The sequence below is a fragment of the Talpa occidentalis genome, unplaced genomic scaffold, assembly GCF_014898055.3.
Source record: "Talpa occidentalis isolate TD23 unplaced genomic scaffold, MPIMG_talOcc4v2.1 talOcc4.2, whole genome shotgun sequence".
NCBI lineage: Eukaryota > Metazoa > Chordata > Mammalia > Eulipotyphla > Talpidae > Talpa > Talpa occidentalis.
Window position 1 is genome coordinate 49,428,390 of NW_023602073.1, and position 20,996 is coordinate 49,449,385.

The window sequence follows — 20,996 nt, forward strand, 5'->3', positions numbered from 1 at the left end:
CTGGGGGAGGCCCAGGCAAGCTGAGGGAAGGTGTCTGATGAGCAGACAGCTGACATGAAGGATTAACAGTGACAATTCTGAATCCTGGAAAAGATCTTCCAACCACAACCTGTGGTCCAGAAATAATGTCAAGGATGCTCCCTCATTCACTAGTGTACCCGATAGCAGGAACTTCCATAAAAACTCTAACTCCATGGTTCTCACCTTCAGCTTCACAATCACCAGGAGGGCTTGTAACTGTAAAATGCAGGGACCCTACCCCAGGCCTGATGCAGCCAATTGGGATGTACCCAAGAATGTGCATTTCAAAAGAGTTCTTGGGGGACTAAGAAGGTGTCTGAGGAAATTCTTTTCATTGCACAGGGGGTCATCAATATGAATGAACGCACAGGGCTCCCAGAGAACACCAGGCTTGGGACAAAAAGGGACACTCTCATACAGCAGTCACCAGGCAGACAGCACCAAAAGGGCCACAGGGGAGAGTCATGCTTCACTGACCAAGAGTTAGGCAGAGAGAGACACCTGGAGGCTGTGGTCATGGTGGGGAGGCTGCAGTACACACTGTGGGGCTGTCACTCCACCAGGCAAGTGACCCTGGGCAGGGAGAGCTGACAGTGAGGGACTCACTTCTCTGACTGGGGCACCCAGCTAACAAGGTTCCCAGTGAAGAAACAAGACATAGAGCTGCATATGCCCCACTACCCTCTCAGGACTGGCCCCGCCCTCCTGAAGCTCAGGGACGGTGAGCACAGGGAGACAAAGATTTTTTCCCAACCAGTGGGGTGTCTCTCTGTTTTGTGAGTCAGCTGCAGCAGCCTGGGTGTCAGGGGTTCCTGAAGGATGGGGAGGGGAAATTGAGGAGACCAGGACACTAGATCAGGGTACAGGCATAGTCCTGCTGAGGGTCTCAGCAGCCCTTTATTTATGCATTTCAAGCAAACTGCGAGAGTGCATAAGCATATGCATTAGGGCAGGAAGATAACAATCACATCTTTCTCCAGAACTGCCAAGGGTTTATTTGCCCTCCTGCTGAGGTTGTGGCATTTATTATCTTTTGATTTAAAGAAGGCACATTTGCTAAACAAAATGCTCTTAGAGTAGTCATTTACCTTAAACAACCAGTCATTTTATTACTAGCAGAAAGCTTATGTGACTGCAATTAACATTTCTATGTTTGCCTTAGTGAACAATTAACTAAGGGCTAGGGGAAACAAAGGGCAGGAAGTTACCTGGGGGAAGGGAGACAAAGGGATATTTTCTAACTGACCTATAAAGTTTAGATTAACATATAACCAAATAATTAAAGCAAAAAACAGAAGACTTTTATATAGAAATCATCATCAATAGTATATTGTTTTAATATTGATCCTTAAGGAACAAAGGGCCTGGAGGGCTTTAATGCCAGGCAAGCCACACTGACTCTTCCCTAGTCCCCAGCTGTCAATTAAAGGAAGAATTCTCCTAATCTAACAAAAGGGCTTTCTACCTATTACTCCTCTACTTATCTAGTCAGCCTAGTTTCCGAATCTAACTTTAAGATCAAAGGAAAACTCCTTTTCTCTGTAAGATTGCTGATGGTTATAGCTTTTGGTTCTCAGAATGGTTAATATGTGACACATCAATAGTTGTAACATCTACTATTTCCGAGTGCATTATTTGTGCTGCCATGGTTACTAGCTCAACTAGTCACAAAATTGCTGTTGACTTATTCTTGAATGCATACTCGAACAGCAACCATACCAATTGTCACCTCCAGGGGAAATAGCCCTAAATAAACAGGAAGAATTTAGCAGGAGCCGGCTGTGGCATCTCCTGGCTTATCAGGAATTTTCTTATACTTGGAGCATGGCTTGCATCTGCCACCCAACTGCTATCTTTAACTTTAAAGTAAGAGAATTTCCTTCTCCAATTACCCCTTCAAAAGACTACATATCCATATTAAACACTTGGCCAAAAGATGTTCACAGCCTTTTGTTCCCAGAAGTTTTTTTCAGTTTTTAATGTAAGGCCAAATGTTGAATTACTGCCTTTTGGCAGAGAATTACTAATTTTATAAAAAATGTAATATTTGTATCACGCAGAGCCACTTGCCATCAAATTGGTTATTCAGTAATTGATCAAACAGCATTTGCAGTTTTACTTTTAAATGTTTATTTTAGCAATGGTAGAAACTAGCCCTAAACAAATGGGGAGAATCTAACAGGAATCAGCTAATGAGATTCCTGACTTTTGAGGAATCTGCCCCATGCCCGGACCTTTGTCAGATGACATGGGTAGCATGGCTCCCCATACAAGTTGGATAAAGTAAACTCCAATTAATGTAGGAGAATCATTCAGAGCTCATTCCCTTTCCTGTCCTAACAACATAAAATCCCTTGTAAATATTTTCTTTACCAGATAAAAAATGATTTCCCATGGAAATATTCATTCTACCCTTAAACAAGTTCAAAATTATGTCTCAGCACAAGGCCTGACCTGACCTCACAGCCACGGCCCAGGAATCTGCACCCAGAGCAGGAGGACGAGACTCCAGCATCCAGGACTCACTCACAGGTTTGTCCACAGGGAACCTGCAGCCCCAAGAAGAGCCCAGGGCAGGGCTGGGCAGGGAGGGGCTTCATGGGGACATGGTCTCAGGGGTGCAGGGGAGGAGGGGGGCTTCAGGCCCTGGGGCAGCCCCATTCACACCAAAGCCTGAGGGGATCCCCTCCCCTGGGGGATTCACAGGCTCCCCTAGAGAAGGAAGTTTGTTCATGGGCACAGAGGGCTTCTGGGGCCCAGCCTCAGGGGGCAGAGGGTCATGGACACGGCTCCTGTATAACAGACAAAGTATGGAAAGAGGGGCCCGGAGAAGGACTCGGGAGGGAAGGAGAAGATGTGGGAGCCATCAGTCATGTCATAGAAGGAGACGTCCCCGTGATCATAGTCTAGGAAAACCCTCACCCTGTGGGGAACATGCCTAAGGGATAGTGGAGTAGGAGGGTCAGTAAGGGCTTGCGAATTACCTTCAAACTGGGCAAAAACCCAAAACCCATCCAGGGGGGACGGAAAGTTGCATCTTGTTTTCTCATCTTTCCTCCTGACCCCCAACCCCCACTCAATTCTGTCTACATCCGTGACCTCTACCTCCCAGTAACAGCGCCCTGATGTGATGCCCTCAAGACCCAAAACACTGTATAATCCTTCCATTCCATCCTGAAGAAAAGTCAGACTCTTCTTGTCATGAGAGAGGACAATTCTGCGGTGGCAAGAACGTGGATCCAGAGTGACAGGCCCTGCAGAGAGAGAACCCATATGGCAGCCTGACATCATAAGGGCACACATCTCACCCTAGATACTCAGCTTTATGGGGAGAGGGATATGTTCCCTGAAATGAGAGCCTGTTGACCCCAGTCCACAGCCCCCAAGCAAGAGAAGGAACCACAAGAATACTGGGGCTCAAATGTCACAGGACCCCTGGGGACCCATCTAGACCCCAAGGACTAAGGAGCCCCTTCAGCACCCATGAACAGTCACCCCAACCCCAGCTGTATGACGTCACAGCTGCAACCACCCTCCACCCACCATGGAGGGTGCAGAGTCTTTGCCCACACAGAGAACAGAAGGAAAGGCCAGAAGCTGAACAGCCCCAGAGAAAACAGTCACTCACAGGCCTGGAACTTCTCCTTCTGCCAATCTGCAAGAGACACACATATCACGTAAGGGACTCTAGATACTCACACATCAGGACCCACGCCTAGTTTTCTACAAGAGAGTGACACAGAGTTCACAGAGGGAAATATTCAGAAACCTTTAGTGGATGCATTTAACTTTTAGATTCATACACATGCGTGTGCACGCGCACACACACACACACACACACACACAGTTGTTATGCTGCAAATTTCCCATGATTAAGACATAAAGCTTAACATTCAGGGATGAGAGGCTGAACACCAACTGAACAGAAAGGTCTTTACCCAGATACGACCATTAACTTATACTTTTTAAGTCACCAGCCACAGGCCCATCCTGGAAACTAGGTTTTCTTGAACAGGTTCTATGGAGATGAAACGCCCAGGACTGTGTGTGCTTGTGAAGAACTAACAGCCTGGATGTGCCGCTTCTCTCTGAGCCACGGGGCTTAGAGCTACAACCAGCCCAGGCCTGTATGCAGCCCGTTGCTCCTGCCTCCTGGGGCAGCAAAGACCTGTGGAAGCCTGGAGATATGGGGGCTGGTGGGCAGAGCTTTTTCCTCTGATTGAAAATAAATCTGCTTGTCAAACAAGGGGAGAGAGACAGGCAGAGAGAAAGAGAATGACACAACGTGGCTGAGCTGCAGGTGGGGCTGACTGTGACATGAGTGAGGAGACTCAAGGACACTCAGCAGAGGGCCCTGCCCACTGAGGAGCAGGTGGAGAGGGTTCTAGGGGGAGAGAGACATGTAGAGTAGGGACATGGACACACTGGGAAGATCAAACACTAGTGACATCACTCCACATTTTCATGTGTGGTGGAGACAAAACCATCCCTGCACACAGAGAAGAACACAAACACATTGGATTGACATAACTGTTTCCTTTAAGAAGAGCCCAGAAAAATGGAAGCTTCAAAGTAAAACCTCTCTGTATAAGCAGAATAATGACTTCGAAGGTGTCCATGTCCTCATCCCATGAACCTGTAAGTGTGTGTCCTTGACAGGAGAAAGGGAAATCTGCAGGTGGGACAGAGACAGGACCTGGAAACAGGGATGTTACTGAGGACCATCAGGGGGAACCAATCACATGAGCCTTAACAGCCATGACCCTGCACCTGTGCTCAGAGACAGTCACATGGTGACGACAGTAGGGCCATAAAGAGGCTGTAGGGCACGCTGTGTAGACAGAGGATGGGAGTCCCTGGTCAATGTAGTGGGCCCTAGATCCTGGGAGAGGAAGGGGCTCCTGGAAGGAAGGAGCTGCCAGACCCTGGAGTTAGTCCCAGGACAAGGTCTCAGGTGTCTGTCCTGTAGGCGTGTGAGATGATAAACTGTGTGGGTGACGCTGCTCAGGGTGTGGTGATGTGTGTCAGCAGCAGCTAGAGCTCTGATGCCCCATGTGGGGGCCCAGTCAGGAGAGCAGGGCCTGGCAAGGGAGGGTCTCGAGGGAGCATCAAGACCCCATGAGTGGGCTCCCCCATGAGATGAGGTCCCAGGAGTGTCACCTGCTCTGGGGGGTAGAAAGAGGGAGAGAGAAGGCCCTGGAGAGTAGGAAGGGAAGGACAGGTGAGGAGAGGAGGACAAGGATGTGGGACAGGAGGAAGGAGCTAGAAGTTTTATCAATTTGCTGACCAGAGACAGACCCCAGACCCTTACTCTGCTGGAGAGAGAGGGTCACCCACGAGACCTAATGACCACATGGGATGTGCCCTGTCCCCTCAGCATGTACCACACAGGTTCATAGACCAGAGACCCCTGAAATGACTGAAAGGGGAGAACAGGCCTGACATCACCCACCCCACACCTGCCTGGGAAGGAGGAAGCAGGTCATTCCCCAACACTCAGATCAGACACAGCAAGACTCTGAGGCCATCAGGGGAGAGCCTGAGTTTCCCAACCGTGTAAGGAGAGAGGGGAAGAGAGGAGAATCCAGGATCCACATCTATAGGAATAAGGAACATCTTCTTGCACACATGGTGTATAAATGTGTGACACCAGCCACACCTGCACAAGTTCACTCAGAGTGTAACAGGGTGGTCCCCAGGAAAAAGGGAGATTCCAGGTTTCCTGCCCCACCCACGGGAGGGTGGAGCTGAACAGGTAGAAGAAGCTGCAGAGGAGACTGTGAAGGAAGGAATCAGGATGGAGCCAAAGGGACCTGGAGGAGGCACATGGAGTGGAGAGACACATGAAAAAGCTGCACTTCCCTTTTGGTCGTGGACTGGGTGACACAGATATGGGTGAGACTTATGACAATGGCACTTTTCATCTTGATTTTGATTTTGCTCTTTTCCTCCCAGACTTGTCTGGTTATTTCTGATCCTTTTCTAAGAAAAGGATCAGATAAGAAACAAGATCACAAGATCTTGATAAGAAACAAGATCAGGGCCTCCCTGGTGGCACAAGGGTTTAAGCACCTCACTATGAAGCAATCTGCAGCCTCTGCAACAAGAGTTCGATCCCCAGCCAGGGAGCTACCCACATGGTGCAACAGACCTCTCCTGTCTTGCCCACTGCTCCCCTCAGCAGTGTATTTCAGTCAAACTGCCTGTTCTGTTTCCCACTCTGTCTCTGGCAAATCCTCTCACCCCCCAGCATCTCTGGCCTGTACCTCAGCTCTTGTATGCATAAATAAATAAATCTTAAAAAAAAAAAAGAAAAGAAACAAGATCACATGCTATGATTGGGTGGCATATATGTGACCTCTTTGTAAAAAATGGAGATTATAAATTTACTTGTTTTTGCTGAGACATTAGTTGACACGCAGCTCTAATGCTCTACACCACACTCCTTCATACAACAATAAAAAAAAGGGCGTGGAGGAGAACAGGAAAAGGAGCAGCAGGAACAAAAAGTGAAAATCAAAGTGGCATTTAATGCGAGACACAGCGTGCCCAGTACTATGTATGCACTGACTGCGCTTGTCAGTTAATTTTTGTAGCAAAACTTTAGCTGAAAAATTTTTGTTAAATTTTACAAATAATACAAGATCACACATGTAACCATCTGTGATTCTGTCAATATCAAAATGTTGATTCTGGTGTTTTAATGTGTTTCATTCAAACACATCTTTTTTGCATGCCACAGGAAAGTTTATATTAAAATGCATGAGACAGGAACTCAGCAGAGGCTGGAATGATGGTAAAGATGACTCTGTGATCCTCACTGTATAGAAATGAGCCTCCAGGAGAATCAGGGAGACTCTCAGGAGGGTCCTCACACTCCTGGTCCCAAGACCCTCCCCTACAGACTCCTCTCTATGGCTCAGGGTCTGTGTCCAAGACCATAAACAAACTCCTGAGCAGGGAAAGAGTATGTGACTCAGGCTCAGGAGGCTCAGATCTCCCCTCACCAGCATCACTGACCTTCCCTGAAGTACCCTATGCAGACCCTGCTCTGGAGGCCCTGGGGTGGATCATGTGAAAGACACTGCAATTAGATGGTCACCTCAATAATGGTTTTTAAAGTGTAACTTTATCTAAAGTACTTCAAAAGACCCACTGTAGTTCATTTCCAAGCCTTTCACAGTGTCTGCAAATAACAAATTCAAATTGGTGACTGTTCCCAAAACCTCTTAAAGGCTCTTCTCCCACACACCCCTCTCCTTCCTTCCCCTCTGTATATCCATCCAGACGTTTCTTTCAAATTTCTCCCCAATTCCTTGGAAATGGATTATAACCTTTTTAGGTTTGTTCTTTTCCAGTCTACTTAGTTGCCTCTTAAAAAAAAAAAAAAAAAAAAAACCTAAATAATAGCAACCATGAGACTGTCAGACAGAATTCTCCTTGAAAAGATGATGGTTCTGAAAACCATGCATTGTTTATCTTGTTATAAAGACACCTAAAGTACACAAACACACAAACTAGATCTTATAGTAATTTCAGAACCTTCACAGGCCCCTGCCCAAGAATCATAAACACCCCAGAAGCTCTGACCCAGATTCAGAACACCTTCCCTAAACAACTATTCCTCAGTGCTCACAAGGATTAGAAGGAAAATCCAGCTTGGACATGAATCAGAGCATGCATGAGAAGACAGAGAATCAAGAGGAAACAGGAAGCAAAAACTACATCAAAAATAGGACTGGGATTTGGGATCCAGAAGGATCCATAACCCAGAACCCCTTAGCAAGACCTGACTCTGAAGCAGGAAGTAGGATGTCTGGAATTTTCCAGAGATCAGCAAATCATGAAGCACACACTTGTATCTGCTGTAGCCTCTCCTCACACTGACCCCCACTGTCCTCACCCACAAGAAAGGACCAGGTGACAAGGGGTCAGAGGGTGCCCTGCAGTTCTCAGATGGAGGCTTCAGAGTGAAGGAAGACCAGGGAGCCCAGGTCCTTCCTGGTGGGGTCCCTGATAGAGAAGGGGCAGAAGGGATGCTGGGAAGGGGTCCCAAGACCCTCGGGGTCACTCACCTGCATACAGCTGGGCTTTCCTCCAGGCTGAAAGGGAACACACAGGTGAGACCTCAGCACAACCAGCTGCTCTTGTGATCTAAGGGCTCTGGGCTCCCCCATTCTGCTGGTGAGACTCTCTAGGGAGTGGAGGGGAGAGGCTGAGAGGTCATGACCTCCTGCCCTGTGCGATTGCAGGGGGATGTGGGAAAACCCCTGGCTCAGGTCAGGAGCCTGCAAGACAGACTGACCCAACCCTGCCTGCTGCTGCTGTGGGACTTTAGGCAAATCACTGAGCAGCTCTGGGCCCCACAGCCTTCAAAGCTCCTGCTTCACCTGCTAGTCACTGTTGCTACACAGGATCAAAAACAGTATATGGGAAGATATTTTTTAACGTACGTATTATTCCATAATTATTACATTCAGTATTTCTTGGAAATTAATGGGAAGATGAAATAAAAACACAACATGGACATCACACCAGCTCCAAATGCAGTATTTCTAGTGATGAAAACTCTCTGGGAGAGGGAAATTCCCCCTCTCTCTCCCATGCAAGTTCACCCTGTCCTCTCCCAGCACCACTGATAAGCATCTTCAGGAGTAGAGAGAACAGAGACTCCTTGGGGTAGTTTTTGGAGAGAGGGCAGGAGGAGGTCACACTAAACTTGAAGAGTCCATTTACTTATAAAATCTCAGAGCAGCTGATTGCCTTCTAGGTGCTGAACAAAATGAGATACATTGAGAACTGAAAGCCAGCACAATGGGGAAAGTCAGGGCTGGAATGAGACTAGGACACAGGAGACTCCAAGGGTCACCACCCCACCAGGATCCCAAGAATGGGGGAAAAGCAGCACCCAGATCTGGAGAGGCCATGGGGCAGGGTCCTGCCTCCTACCACCTCCCACTTCCACCCCAGGGAAGGGGCCACATGTCTGTGCTTAGACAGCCAAGGGGAGGAACCCCTGAGCACAGGAGACAGGGACCCAGGACACCTGGAGCATCACTCACCAGCCAGGTAAGCTGCCTTCCTCTGGTCTGAAAGACAACACAGGAAACAGGTGAGCTAAGAATCAGAATGTCACCAATAAAGGGGACACAGAGAGTTCAGGAGGGAGAGCAGAGCTTACCTAGAGCTTCCTGGAGAACCTGTGTGGAATGTTCTCTCCAGGTGTAGCAGGCAGCCCCCAGGAGCAGGAGCAGCAACAAGGTCAGGCTCACCAGGAAAGCCGGCTTCCAGGGAGAGGCCCGGGGAAAGAAGGGCTCTGCAGTCAGAGAACCCCACAGAGAACCCATCAGGACACAGCCCAGCCCAGCACAACTACGGGTGCTGGACCCCCATCTGATACTGCAGGAAGCATGGAGTGGGCAAGCAGCACTGACCTGGGATGACCATGGCCATGGCCTTCTCCTGGCCCAGGACGGGGTTGAGGATGGAGCAGGTCACGCTCCCCACAGAGCTGTCTCTCACCACCAGAGAAGCCTCCACGCTGAAAAGCCCCTCAGTGTCCTGGGCCTGGACCTTGGAGAAGTTCTGGAACTGCTCCCCATGGGGGTGTCTCCACTGCATCTGGGGCTCCGGGAACCAGCCTGAGGCTGTGCACACCACACGCACCCCGTCCTCCTCTGGCCCCGCGATGTGCATTTGGGGGGCAGAGCCCACACCTGCAGAGGGAAGATGAGAGCCAGGTGGGGCAGGACCCACCTGCACACACCTCCAAGGGAGGCTGTCAAGGTGCACTCTGGGGGTCTGGGGGAGATCTGGACCAAGATGATGACCTGACATATTCATCTCTACCTTTCTACCTATTGTTTTAATAAATATATAAACATGTTCAAATCTTTGTAGAATTATTTTCTTGTTAGAAGAGTACACCTTATAATTCACAAAAGCTGTTTTCTCATTTCTCACCAACATTTCAGCCTCCAGAGTGCAGCTTCTCCTTCTAGTCCATTCTGTTCTGGGTGATTTAACAAAGGCTCCCATTTATCAATCCCAATCTCCAAGGTTGTCTCACCCAGTCTCCTTTCATTCAGGACACTCCTGACATGACCTTCAAACCACCTCCATCTTGGACTGGTCACTTCCCTCTGCGGGTGGCTTGTTGTGACTTGGCCCCCTGCTGAGCCCCTTTCCTGACTTTCCTCCCTGCACCTGCTCCTTGAAGGCAGCACAGTCCCAGGGTCCAGTCCTTAAAGCCCCGTCTTATATCACACCCTCTCCCAGGGCTTCTTCTCCCTCAGCTCCTGTGTCTCCTCACACATCACTTCCAGATATCACCTCACCAGCCTCCCTAACTCCCTCCATGATAGCCCCATCCCTATGGGTTACAGGTGCCAGGATTCCTCACATGCTCTTCACAACCAAAATTCTGCCTCTGAACTCATGCTGTTGTCTCATCTGAGGTAAATTAGTAATAAAAATTTCCCTAATTCTTCACCCTTTTTCATATCAGGCTCACACTCTGTCATGTACATTTTACTCACACTCTGACTCTGGGATCAGTCATGCGATTTCATGTGTCTAATGAGAGATCAGCTCATGTGACTGAGCAGAGGTTTAAAGTGCTGGCCCCATGGGTCTTCCCTCTGCCATCTCCATGGAAGGACATTGTAGTTCAGGTGGAGTAGGGCCTATCACCAGCCTTTCCCCTGAAGCTCCTCCCTCAGCCAGGAGCCAGTGACCATTCATGTAACAAGCCCAGCCAAGGTCCACGTGGTGACATTTTCATCTGACCAAATAATGTAGGAGTAAGTTCAGTGGAGAGTAATCAAGCCCATGCCAGGTTAGCTGAAGTCCCCACAGCTCATGTGAATACAAGTCCGTTTCTACAGGTCACTGAGAGATTTTTTCTGTGGTTCTTTGTTACACAGCAGCACTATGGTGACCAGCAACTGATACACATTATTAATGCTCCTGACATTAAATACTAAACTCTACAAAGCCTCGAAAGCCTCTGCAATCCCTTCTTCCACTTTCAATTCTGTGACCCAATTCTCCTCATTCAATTGGGTTATTTCCAAACCTCACCTTCGGCACCTCCTGTGCATCCACCGCCACTGTGTGAACCAGCCCCCTCTCCACCCCGTAACTGCATCCACAAGTCCAGATATTGTCCCAGCCCTTGTCCTTCCCACTGCTGCCAGAGTCATCATGCTAAGTGTTGCTGTGCTGAAAATCTCCAACAGCTCCACATGCAAACACCACAACATGTGCACCAGGACTCCTCATCTGTGACTCCTCCCCAGCCTCTTCTCTCTGCAGTGCTCACACTTTTAAATCTGTGCCCCCAAGGCCCAGCACCTCAAACTAAAGAATCTAACAGCTGTTGTCCACAATCACCAGACTCTGTGGACTCCATCGTCCTTTTTGCATCTGCTCTGAGGGGCTTTATAGATCCTGTTAGATAAAATGACATCCCAGCTCAAATATCTACATCATATGGAGGTTTATATGATGACCTTTGGGAGCATTCATCAGCCACCCTTGACCTCTCTGCTATGTACTCACAACATATTTTATGAGAGTATTGTCGTCTCACAACACCCTGATCCTCACTCTCTCCCACCAGCCATGAGGACTCCATGTGAGCAGATCACACACCAAACACACGCTCCCCCCAGGTCATTCACACTGGCTGTGCCTCCAAGTAGAAATTCCCTTCCCTGTAATGTACAACATGCCTGTAGCCAACATTGCTGTGTGATGTGTAGGGAAGTTGTTAAAGGACAAACTCCAAAGAATTTTTTTTCACAGTGAGGATATTTTCCTTTTCTTGCTTCTTTTTCTTGTTTTTATTAAACGTATAATAGCAGACAGATGTGATTTAACCTATTGTGGCCATAAATTCACTATATATATAAATTTGTCTTTATGCTGTATGCCTCACATCACAAATGATACATAGTAATCATCTTGTCTATAAAACTAGGGAGAAGGAACACCCACACATCAGATATCTACTCAGCTGCATTCCCACTTCCCTGGAGTCTTTGCTCCCATGGCACCAGCCTGAGCTACCATTAGTTATTGCAACCTCCCCTCAGCCCCAGCCCCACATCGCTGACCCCTCTCCCCTGCTCCTCATCACTTCTCACTTCAAAATGTCATTTATGCCCTGGTTATTTATTACAATTGCTCTATCTTCCACTACAAATATAAACTCACAGAGTGAAGAACTTTGTTAGATTTGCTTTTGTATCCAAGAGTTTAGACCAGGGCCAGACATGTAGTAGGTCCCCTGTATATTTACATTTCATAAAACATGAATGAATAAGCCTTTGCTTACTCATAAATGAAATGAAAAACTAAATTCCATTGCCCTTATTTTCTCCCCAATTCCAAAACTCCAGGACTCTGAGATATTTAACATGTCACCAACCTGCCACCTGCAGCTCCAAGGTGGTTCGCCCACTGAAGACTCCGTTGCTGAAGAAACAGGTGTATAGCCCGTTGTCAGCAGCCTGGACTTTGTGGATGCGCACAGCAGCCTGCCCCACACTGAGGAATCCCCCCACCAGCGAGGTCCGCCCTGCATACTGGGCCATAAGCCCCTCATTCCACTCCTGTCGGTTTAGATAGGTGAACACTGACTCCAAATTATTGGTCCGGAGCCACCTCAACTCCATGTTCTCTGCACTCATGACTGGATCCAGGGAGCAGGGCAGTGTGGCATCCTCGCCCAGCTCTGCCACAATGGGGTCTGGAGGGCCAAGCACACGGAACCTCTCTGTGAACACAGACATGGGAGTTAGAAAGGCTGAGAGACACAGTCATATCGGGGAACACACACCATCACTGGGGGAGGCCCGGGCAGGCTGAGGGAAGGTGTCTGATGAGCAGACAGCTAATTACAGGGTAAACCCAAATATAAAATGGGATTTCCAAACTGTGGGTCATCACCCACGTGCTTTAAAGGGAACTTATGAATGCTAAACTGCAGACATACACAAAAAGTTGATAAAAGTTTTATTTACAAGGGAAGGGGAACTGGGGAAATGAGTAACTCAGGGAGAAAAAGAGAGAGATAACTTCGTAAATGCATCCTCCCCATTCCACTGACCTGGAATCCCAATGACCCCGACAAGCTGGCAAAAACCTATCATGCCTTGTGGCCAAAAGGGCGACCCCCAGCCACATGGCCAGTTAAATACCCAAACCCAGAGCTTAGTTGCTTAACCCTGCCCTCAGGTCCTGGCAACCTTCCCTTGGTGATCATGGGATTTATGGTTCCCAGTGTCATGAGGGTGGAGTCCACAAAGCCTGTATGGAGTTTGCTGAGGACATCCTTTCCCCCTATCAATTCCCCCCTTTCACTTTCTGCCATTTCCATGGTGATTAGGAGCAAATATATGGATGCTGGAATACAGTGTCAGATGAACATTTTCAGGTTTCCAGTGTGAAAGAAAACCAGTCTCTCCAGGTATTGTCCATTGTGGAAAGCAAAAGTCCTCCATTCCTGGAAAAACAGTTCAGCAGTCCAAGCCAAAAATAAATAAATAAATAAAAACAAAAACAAAAAAGACTGTCTCCTAAGACTGCACCCTGAGATCTGTGCCACCACCATAGATATGGTGGAATAGAAATTATAAGAGGGGATTGTAACAGGGTGTCCCCAGGAAAGGGGGAGGTTCCAGGTTCCCTACCCCACCCAAAAAAGGAGGGGGGAGCTGAGCAGGGAGAGAAGCTGCAGAGGAGACTGAGGAAGGAAGGAAGCAGGATGGAGCCAGAAGGAGACCTGGAGGAGGCGCATGGAGCCGAGAGACACGTGAAGAAACTGCGCTTGCCTTTTGGTCGTGGACTGGGTGACAGAGATGGGGGTGAGAGACCCGTGGGGAGGTGACAATGGCGGTATTTGCCTTGAATTTGATTTTGCGCTTTTCCTTCCAGACTTATCTGGTTGTTTCTGACCCTTTTCTGTGGGTCCCCACTGGAAGATGCTTTAGATTTGTGGCAGGCTTTGGGGCCTTGCTTTGGGCCAATCCCATTTGGGTGGACTTTTACCCATGAGGGGACAGTTACCTTTGGGTGCTTGATTGATTTAGAAACTATGTTCTTTGTTTTTTCTGTATTGTTTCCTAATTATATTAAAGTTTCCTCCCATTAAAGTTTTCATATGTTTTGTGTTGATGCAGCGGATGGCAAAACCTATTTAGAGCAGGCAGTTTTGGGGGTCTGGGCTGCCCCTCTCCCTGCCCTCCCAGCTTGTTAACTGACACAAAGGATTAACAGTGAAAATTCTGAATCTGGGAAAGATCTTCCACACAACTTGTGGTCCAGAAATAATGTCAAGGATGCTCACTCATTCACTAGTGTGCCCGATATCAGGACCTTCCATAAAATACTCTAACTCCATGGTTCTCACCTTCAGCATCAGAACCTCCAAGAGGGCTGTTAACTGTAAAATGCAGGGACCCTACCCTAGGTCTGATGCAGCAGATTGGGATGTGAAAAAGAATGTGAATTTCCAAAGAGTTCTTGTGGGATTAAGAAGGTGTCTGAGGAAATCTGTTTCATTGCACAGGGGATCATCAATGTGAATGAGTAGACAGGGCACCCAGAGAACACCCGGCTTGCGACAAAATGGGACACTCACATACAGCAGTCACCAGGCAGACAGCACCAAAAGGGACACAGAGGAGAGTCATGTTTCACTGACTAGAGGTAGGCACCTAGAGGCTGTGGTCAGGGTGCGGGAGACTGCAGCACACACTGTGGTGTGTCACTCAACCAGGCACGTGACCCTGGGCAGGGAGAGCTGACAGTGAGGAGGATCAGAGCTCCGACTGGGCACTCCCAGCTAACAAGATCCCAATGAAGAAACAAGGCACAGAGCTGGATGCACCCCCACGACCCCTCAGGACTGGCCCCGCCTTCCTGAAGATCAGGGATAGTGTGCACAGGGCAGCATCTCAGGGCTGGACTGAGAGAGGCGGGTATCAGGGTAACACAAACATGAGCTCTCATGCCCCAGCCAGAGCACCCACACCAGAGGCTGGATAACTGCAGGCCCCACAGTCTCTGACTCAGCATCTCAACATCAGGTCTCTAGTCCTATATAAGTTACAAATCTAAAAACACAACAGGGTCACCTGATGTAAAGTTACAAGTAGTTCAACTCTCTAAGTTACCACTACAGATGTATTTTTTTTCAAAAATAGAAAATTAAAGCAGCAAAATAAGCCCCAGAACGTGAGATCTCAAGACAAGACGAACTCTGCAATACATAACTACAAAGACATAGAAGATCATATCTTACTATCAAGTAGAGTTCAAATTGCCATAATAAAGAAAGTCAAAGAAATGGAGAAAACACAGAAAAATGAATCAAAAAGAAAAACAAAATTCAGAACAATAAATGAATGACTTGGAAAATAAAATGAGTAAAAAAATACCAAATTGAATCCTTAAATTAAAATCACAGAGATGGGGGCTGTGAAAAGATTAGCAGAGAAGCTACTCACTCCTGGAGAAGCTATTGGAGCAGAATAGACCAAATGAAAGATCAAATCAGTGACCTGACTGTAATAATGAACAATAACCAAAATAGAAGAAAAAAGAGAAAAATGAAGAAAAACTGTAAGAACTAACCAATCTATGAGGAAAGGCTACATAAGCATAATGGATACTCCACAATTTGAAGAGAGACAGGAACAGAGATTCATTCAAAGAAATAGAGTAACATGACATATATACACACATTTTATGAAATAGTACTCAGATTTTTAAAAGATTTATTTTTATTTATGTATGCATATAAGAGCTGGGGTGTAGGCCAGAGTATGGGGGTGGGTGGGAGGATGAGGGGATTCACCAGAGACAGAGTGGGGAGCAGAACAGGCAGATTAACAGAAATAGACTGTTGAGGGGAGCAGCTAGCAAGACAGGAGAGTCTGCTACAAGATGTGGATCAGCTCCCTGGCCAGGGATCAAACTCCTACTGCAGTGGCTGGTGATAGCTTGATAATGGTGAGACTTAACCCTTTGCACCACCAGGGGGGATCACAGATACTTTTTTTTTGAATAAGTAAAATCATGTCATTTAAAACAAAATGGATGGAACTTGAAGATATTATGCTAAGACAAATGAACAAAAGAAATTCCTGAAGGAGGTGCTCCCAGTGCCCCTGGGCCCCACCCACCAAAGGGAGACACAGGACAGGGAGGGACACACTCACCTTGGGACCCCCCAGGGGGCAGCTGGAGGAGGAGCAGCAGGGAGGGGAGGAGGCAGAGCACAGAGCTGGGGCAGGAGCAGGGCACCATCTCCTCAGGGCTGGGGAGAGACAGGGCAGGAGGCAGCCAGGCCCACACAGAGGAGCAGGGCAGCCAGAAGGTCTGGGCTCAGCGGCGCGCAGAGCCCAAGGGACCCCCACCAGCAGGAGCAGGGCCTTCCTGGTGACTCTTTAGGCCCTGAGATCAAGGAGGACAGACCTGGCTCCTCTTGGAGATTCTGAGCCTCTGTGCTGCTAGAGACCATGACTTTTATTGGTGAAAAACATCCTCCCTTCCCTTCATACAGTGTGGAACCCACACCCCAGACTCACTGCTCAGAGCACCGGGCCCCTCCATTCCCAGCAACAGGGCCCAGAGTGCAAACTGCCCTCTCTGCTTTCCCATCATCACACCCAAACCCAAGCCCCCATGAAGGACAGGCCAGTGCCTGCTTGTGGTCCTGTCCCCCTCAGTGTGACCAGGTGACCCTGAGAAGCCTCAGGACACACGACACTGTCCCCAAGGAGTCAGGGTCCCCTCACAGGCCCCTGTCCTGCTCTGTCTGCTTTTCCAGCTCACCTGAAGTTGTGTCCCTCCCCAGCCCTGACCTGCCAGGGACAAAGACAAGGTCCTTCCCCAAACACAACAGGAACTGGGTCAGATCCCCACTAGGGCCTCTTCCTCTTTTCTCTAACTCTGTGGGGATTTCTGCCTCATGGTGAGGGACCCAGTGAGACAGAGCAGCAGAGAAAGGAAATGAGTCCTGCTCAGAGAAAACACCCTCAAACCACACACCTCTGGGGTTGGGGGGAGGTAGGTCATGGTCCTGGAAGGGCAGATTCTGGGGCTGACTCTAGACTCAGCCACTCTCTGTGTGACCATCTTCATCAAGTCTCTTAACCTTCCTGCCTCACTTTCCCCACAGGAAAATGGGAAAGTATCAGCCTCTCCCAATCAAGGTTGGAATGAGAATTACATGAATTATATTTGGAGAGTCACTACCTAAAATTCTAGAACAGGGTCCTGCCCCAGGATGTTACAGACACATTATTAATATAAATGAAGTACAATCTTCAAAGAGGTTGTGCTGGGAGCTCTCAGACCTGCACCATTTCTTGTGCCATCTCCAGTCACACCCAAGCCCCACCACCTTCTCAGGCCCTCCTTACAGTCAGCGGCTCCCCACTTTCTTTTCTTAAAAGAAACATGTCTTCAAAACTGACATACCTGCTTTGAAATGGCGGGGCTTCTAGGGCGTTCCGTCGAACTTGAGACGTTTCAGTGCTTCCCCAAATCTTCTTACAGTGTTAGCACCTGCTGTTAGCTGCTCAGGAGCCCTGCTAGGTCCCAAGGGGCCTCATGGCTCAGAGAAGATGGTTCTCAAGAGAGTAGACAGGCAGAATTCGGCGCTCGTTGAGGGGTGTTTCACCATGGGTGGGATCCCTGGGATCCTCCAAATTTTCTCATAAAAACTCTATCACCCTTCTCTGGCTCCTACAGGATCTGAAAGTGAAAGCTTGAAATGCAACCCCAGCAGCCTCCACCCTGCCCTCTACACAGTGCACCCGAGAGAGAACTTCCTTCCTATTTCAGGAAGGAAGCAGCATATCAGATGGGTCAGAAGAGGGGAGGGACAGGCACCCCGAAACCCCTGCAGGGACAGGGGAGGTGCCCACCCAGCACCCACTGTGAACACCCACTGTGCTCCAGGCTGCTTGGATCCCAGACCCAGAACTAAGGGTGAGTGTGGGGCCCAGTCAGGACTGACTCTGAGCCCCATGAAGGGCTCAGTCTGTGCCACCCCATTGACCCCAGGTCAGCTGTCACCCCACTTGGCAGAGCCTGTGAGGAGCCCCCAGGAGACTTGTTTTCTTCTCCTCACAGCAGATGACACAGGACCTCCCACACCCTGGACACCAGGAGTCAGCACTGGGCACCAGGAGCTGCCAGGACCTGGTCCTGCCCACACTGCATGGACGGGGCCTGTGGCTTGTTCAGATGTTAATGTCACCCGAGACCTGGTCACAGTGACCAGACCCTGTCCCTCCAGGACACGGGTCACCAGGAAGGCCCAATTCTATGTCTCCAAGGAAACCATGGGGCCTGGGCATCCCTCCCCCCTCACTTCCTGTGGTTCCCCTTCTCAGTGAAGGGCACCTGTGTCCCCCCAGTTATCTCTGCCAGAGACTCCAGGGTCATCTTCACAGTCCACTCCCCACCCAGCCTACTTACCATGCACCCAAATGTTCAGTGCATGTCCATGACCAGCAATTATTCCACATCACTCTCATTTCTCACCTGGCCCAAGGGTCACCCCACCCCAAGCCTCACCCCCCCCAGCCCATTTCCTTCCAAGACCATGACCCTCTCCAGTCAGCTCATGTCAGCTCCCTGTCTCATCCCTTCAGGGGATCCCTCTGCTTAAAGGAGGGGCTCCCAGGGCTCCCTCTCCCTCTCTGACTCTTCCATTGCTCCCATTGCTCTCCCAGGAGCCCCCTCTGGCTCAGGTGACTCCTCCAATTCAGGGAGCTCTCCCAGCCTCAGTCCTCCTCACAGTCCCTGATGTTCCTGCTGCCTCTGCTCCCCAAACCCCTCAACTTTTAGGCCTCACCTGAAGTGACCTGCTCCTAGGGGCCACCCCAAACCTCTCCATCCCCCTTGAACATGCTATTTGGGGACAGGAGGCCTGTTTTTGACCACAGCCCTGACACTTTTCATCTGGGGAACAATGTGGGATCCCTGGAGGAGTCCCTGTGAGTCCAGCAAGGAGGGGCCTCACCAGCCTCAGCTGAGCTCGTCTGCAGAGGAGACGCTGCTGCTGTCCATCGGCTCCTCCTGAACATAACTGAGTCACTAATCACATCTCACTCACTTGGAAACAGTGAGGTCAGCACCTGTGTCTGCCTCCCAGGCCTGCCCAGGGCTCAGGGTCACCAGGCAGAGACTCCTGAGAGTGTGGCCCTCACCACTGTCCTGCCAGGGCTCACTCTCCCTGTCCTAAGGGTCCGGCTATATCTGTTTTTACTTTCTTTTTTTTTTTTTTTTAGGTTTTATTTTATTTACTTATGCATACAAGAGCAAAGGTATAGGTCAGAGATGCAGGGTTGTGGGGGTGAGAGGACTCACCAGAGACAGAGCAGAGCAGGCAGACTGACTGAAATACACTGCTGAGGGGAGCAGCAGGTGAGACAGGAGAGGTCTGCTGCACCATGTGGGTCAGCTCCCTAGCCGGGCATGGAACTTCTGCTGAAGTGGCTGCAGGGGTATCTTCATAATGTTGCAACTTAACCCCTTGCTCCACCAGGGAGTCCTGTGTCTGTCTTCATGGAGCAAGGAGTGTTCTTTTATCTCTGAAATCCAAATCCATGATTTCTGCCTGGAAGTCAACTATGAGATATTAAAATGCTGGTACAACCCAGGAGTTCTAGAAATACCTAATACATCCCAGGTTGTTATCATTAAAGTTTCCTTTGTGACAATCTCCCCTTAGACTCAGGAATATTGGGAAAATCCATCTTTATCTGGAAAAAACTGAAGAAAAAGGAAAATACTCTCCACTGTGTTTACCCCATCTGCCACCACATACCTGCAGAGGAGACGTCTCTCGGGGATACCTCTTGGCCTAGAGACATTAGGAGAATTTGATGAAGACACAGAAGGAAGAAAACCAAATTTCACTGAGCACCTAGTAGGTGCCAGGAGCTGGACTGCACAGTTGGTGTCTGTGGCCCCTGATTCTCACACCTGCAGACGGGTGTAGTGACATAATCCAGGACCTTCCTGGGGGAGGGGCTGAGGCTGCAGGATGTGCCCCACCCCCACCCCTGCTCTCAGCTCAGCCAGCTCCCAGCTCCACACCCCTCAGGGGGAGGGGAGTAGGAAGGGAACCTCCAACTGCCCCAGGAGTACACACCCAGAAACCTCACCTCACCTCACCTGAATGCTGCCCTTGGGCCCCTGTGGGGAGGGGAGAGAAGGAGGGACAGAGCACAGGGCAGGTGTCCCTGGACAACCCTGGGGGACACTGGACACCCTGCAGGAAGGACACTCACCCCCCTCACTGCCTCTCCAGCTCCTCAGGGCCTGTTCCTGCTGCTCTGTCAACACACACTGTTCTTTGTTCTGTCTTGTTCAAATATAAATTGTCCTGGTGCTGGTGGGTTAATAATTTACTTTCCTGTTCAACCAAGTTATAATACCTGTAATCTTTTCATGGTGTCAAGTACTTTGGAAATAGTTTCAGGAAAATACATGAGGAAGCTAGAAACAGTGGTAAATATAAAATAAGTTGTAATTTTAAAATACAACTATTGATGGGAGGATTAAACCCCATTTACATGAACTTGCAATCCAGTGAAATTTAATATATCTTGACTCTGTTAACATGACGAGTTCACTGGATTCTCATCCACGGCAGAAAAATGATCAAAACAGTGTCATATTGCTTCATTGCTGGGCAGGGTTGGGGAGCTGGTAGGAGGAGGAGATGGGAAAGTAAAAGATACACACACACACACAGGCACACAGGCACACACACACACACACACACAGAGTTTCTACAGGTTTTAATATGTGGCATGAGGAAACTAGGACACTAAGCCTAACAAACAAGAAGCAGGTTTATTATACAGTACTTGACTCCGGATCTCCATACAAAGGCTGAGCACCCTCCAAGAAGTTAAGGGCTTGTGTACATTTCAGCTTGTGTT

The 20,996-nt window shown here is 48.9% G+C and overlaps 1 protein-coding gene across 2 annotated transcripts; it reads right to left on the bottom strand.

Annotated features, from left to right (window-relative positions):
* Positions 1-883: 883 nt before the first annotated feature.
* LOC119251359 (butyrophilin subfamily 1 member A1-like) lies at positions 884-20,381 on the bottom strand. Of its 2 annotated transcripts, XM_054698671.1 has the most exons (12): positions 20,340-20,381; positions 19,874-19,909; positions 19,414-19,663; positions 17,515-17,790; positions 16,251-16,348; positions 12,455-12,802; positions 9,456-9,737; positions 9,203-9,337; positions 9,084-9,110; positions 8,097-8,123; positions 3,650-3,676; positions 884-3,275 (listed from the first exon to the last, which is right to left on the bottom strand). In XM_054698671.1, exons 5-12 carry the CDS (start codon positions 16,336-16,338, stop codon positions 2,752-2,754), a joined length of 1,458 nt encoding a protein of 485 aa, XP_054554646.1. In that variant the 5' UTR covers positions 16,339-16,348; positions 17,515-17,790; positions 19,414-19,663; positions 19,874-19,909; positions 20,340-20,381; the 3' UTR covers positions 884-2,751. The 2 variants fall into 2 exon arrangements, with proteins under 2 accessions (XP_054554646.1, XP_037374569.2); XM_037518672.2 differs by lacking the exons at positions 17,515-17,790; positions 19,414-19,663; positions 19,874-19,909; positions 20,340-20,381 and having other exon boundaries at positions 16,251-16,387.
* Between the last annotated feature and the right edge of the window lie 615 nt (positions 20,382-20,996).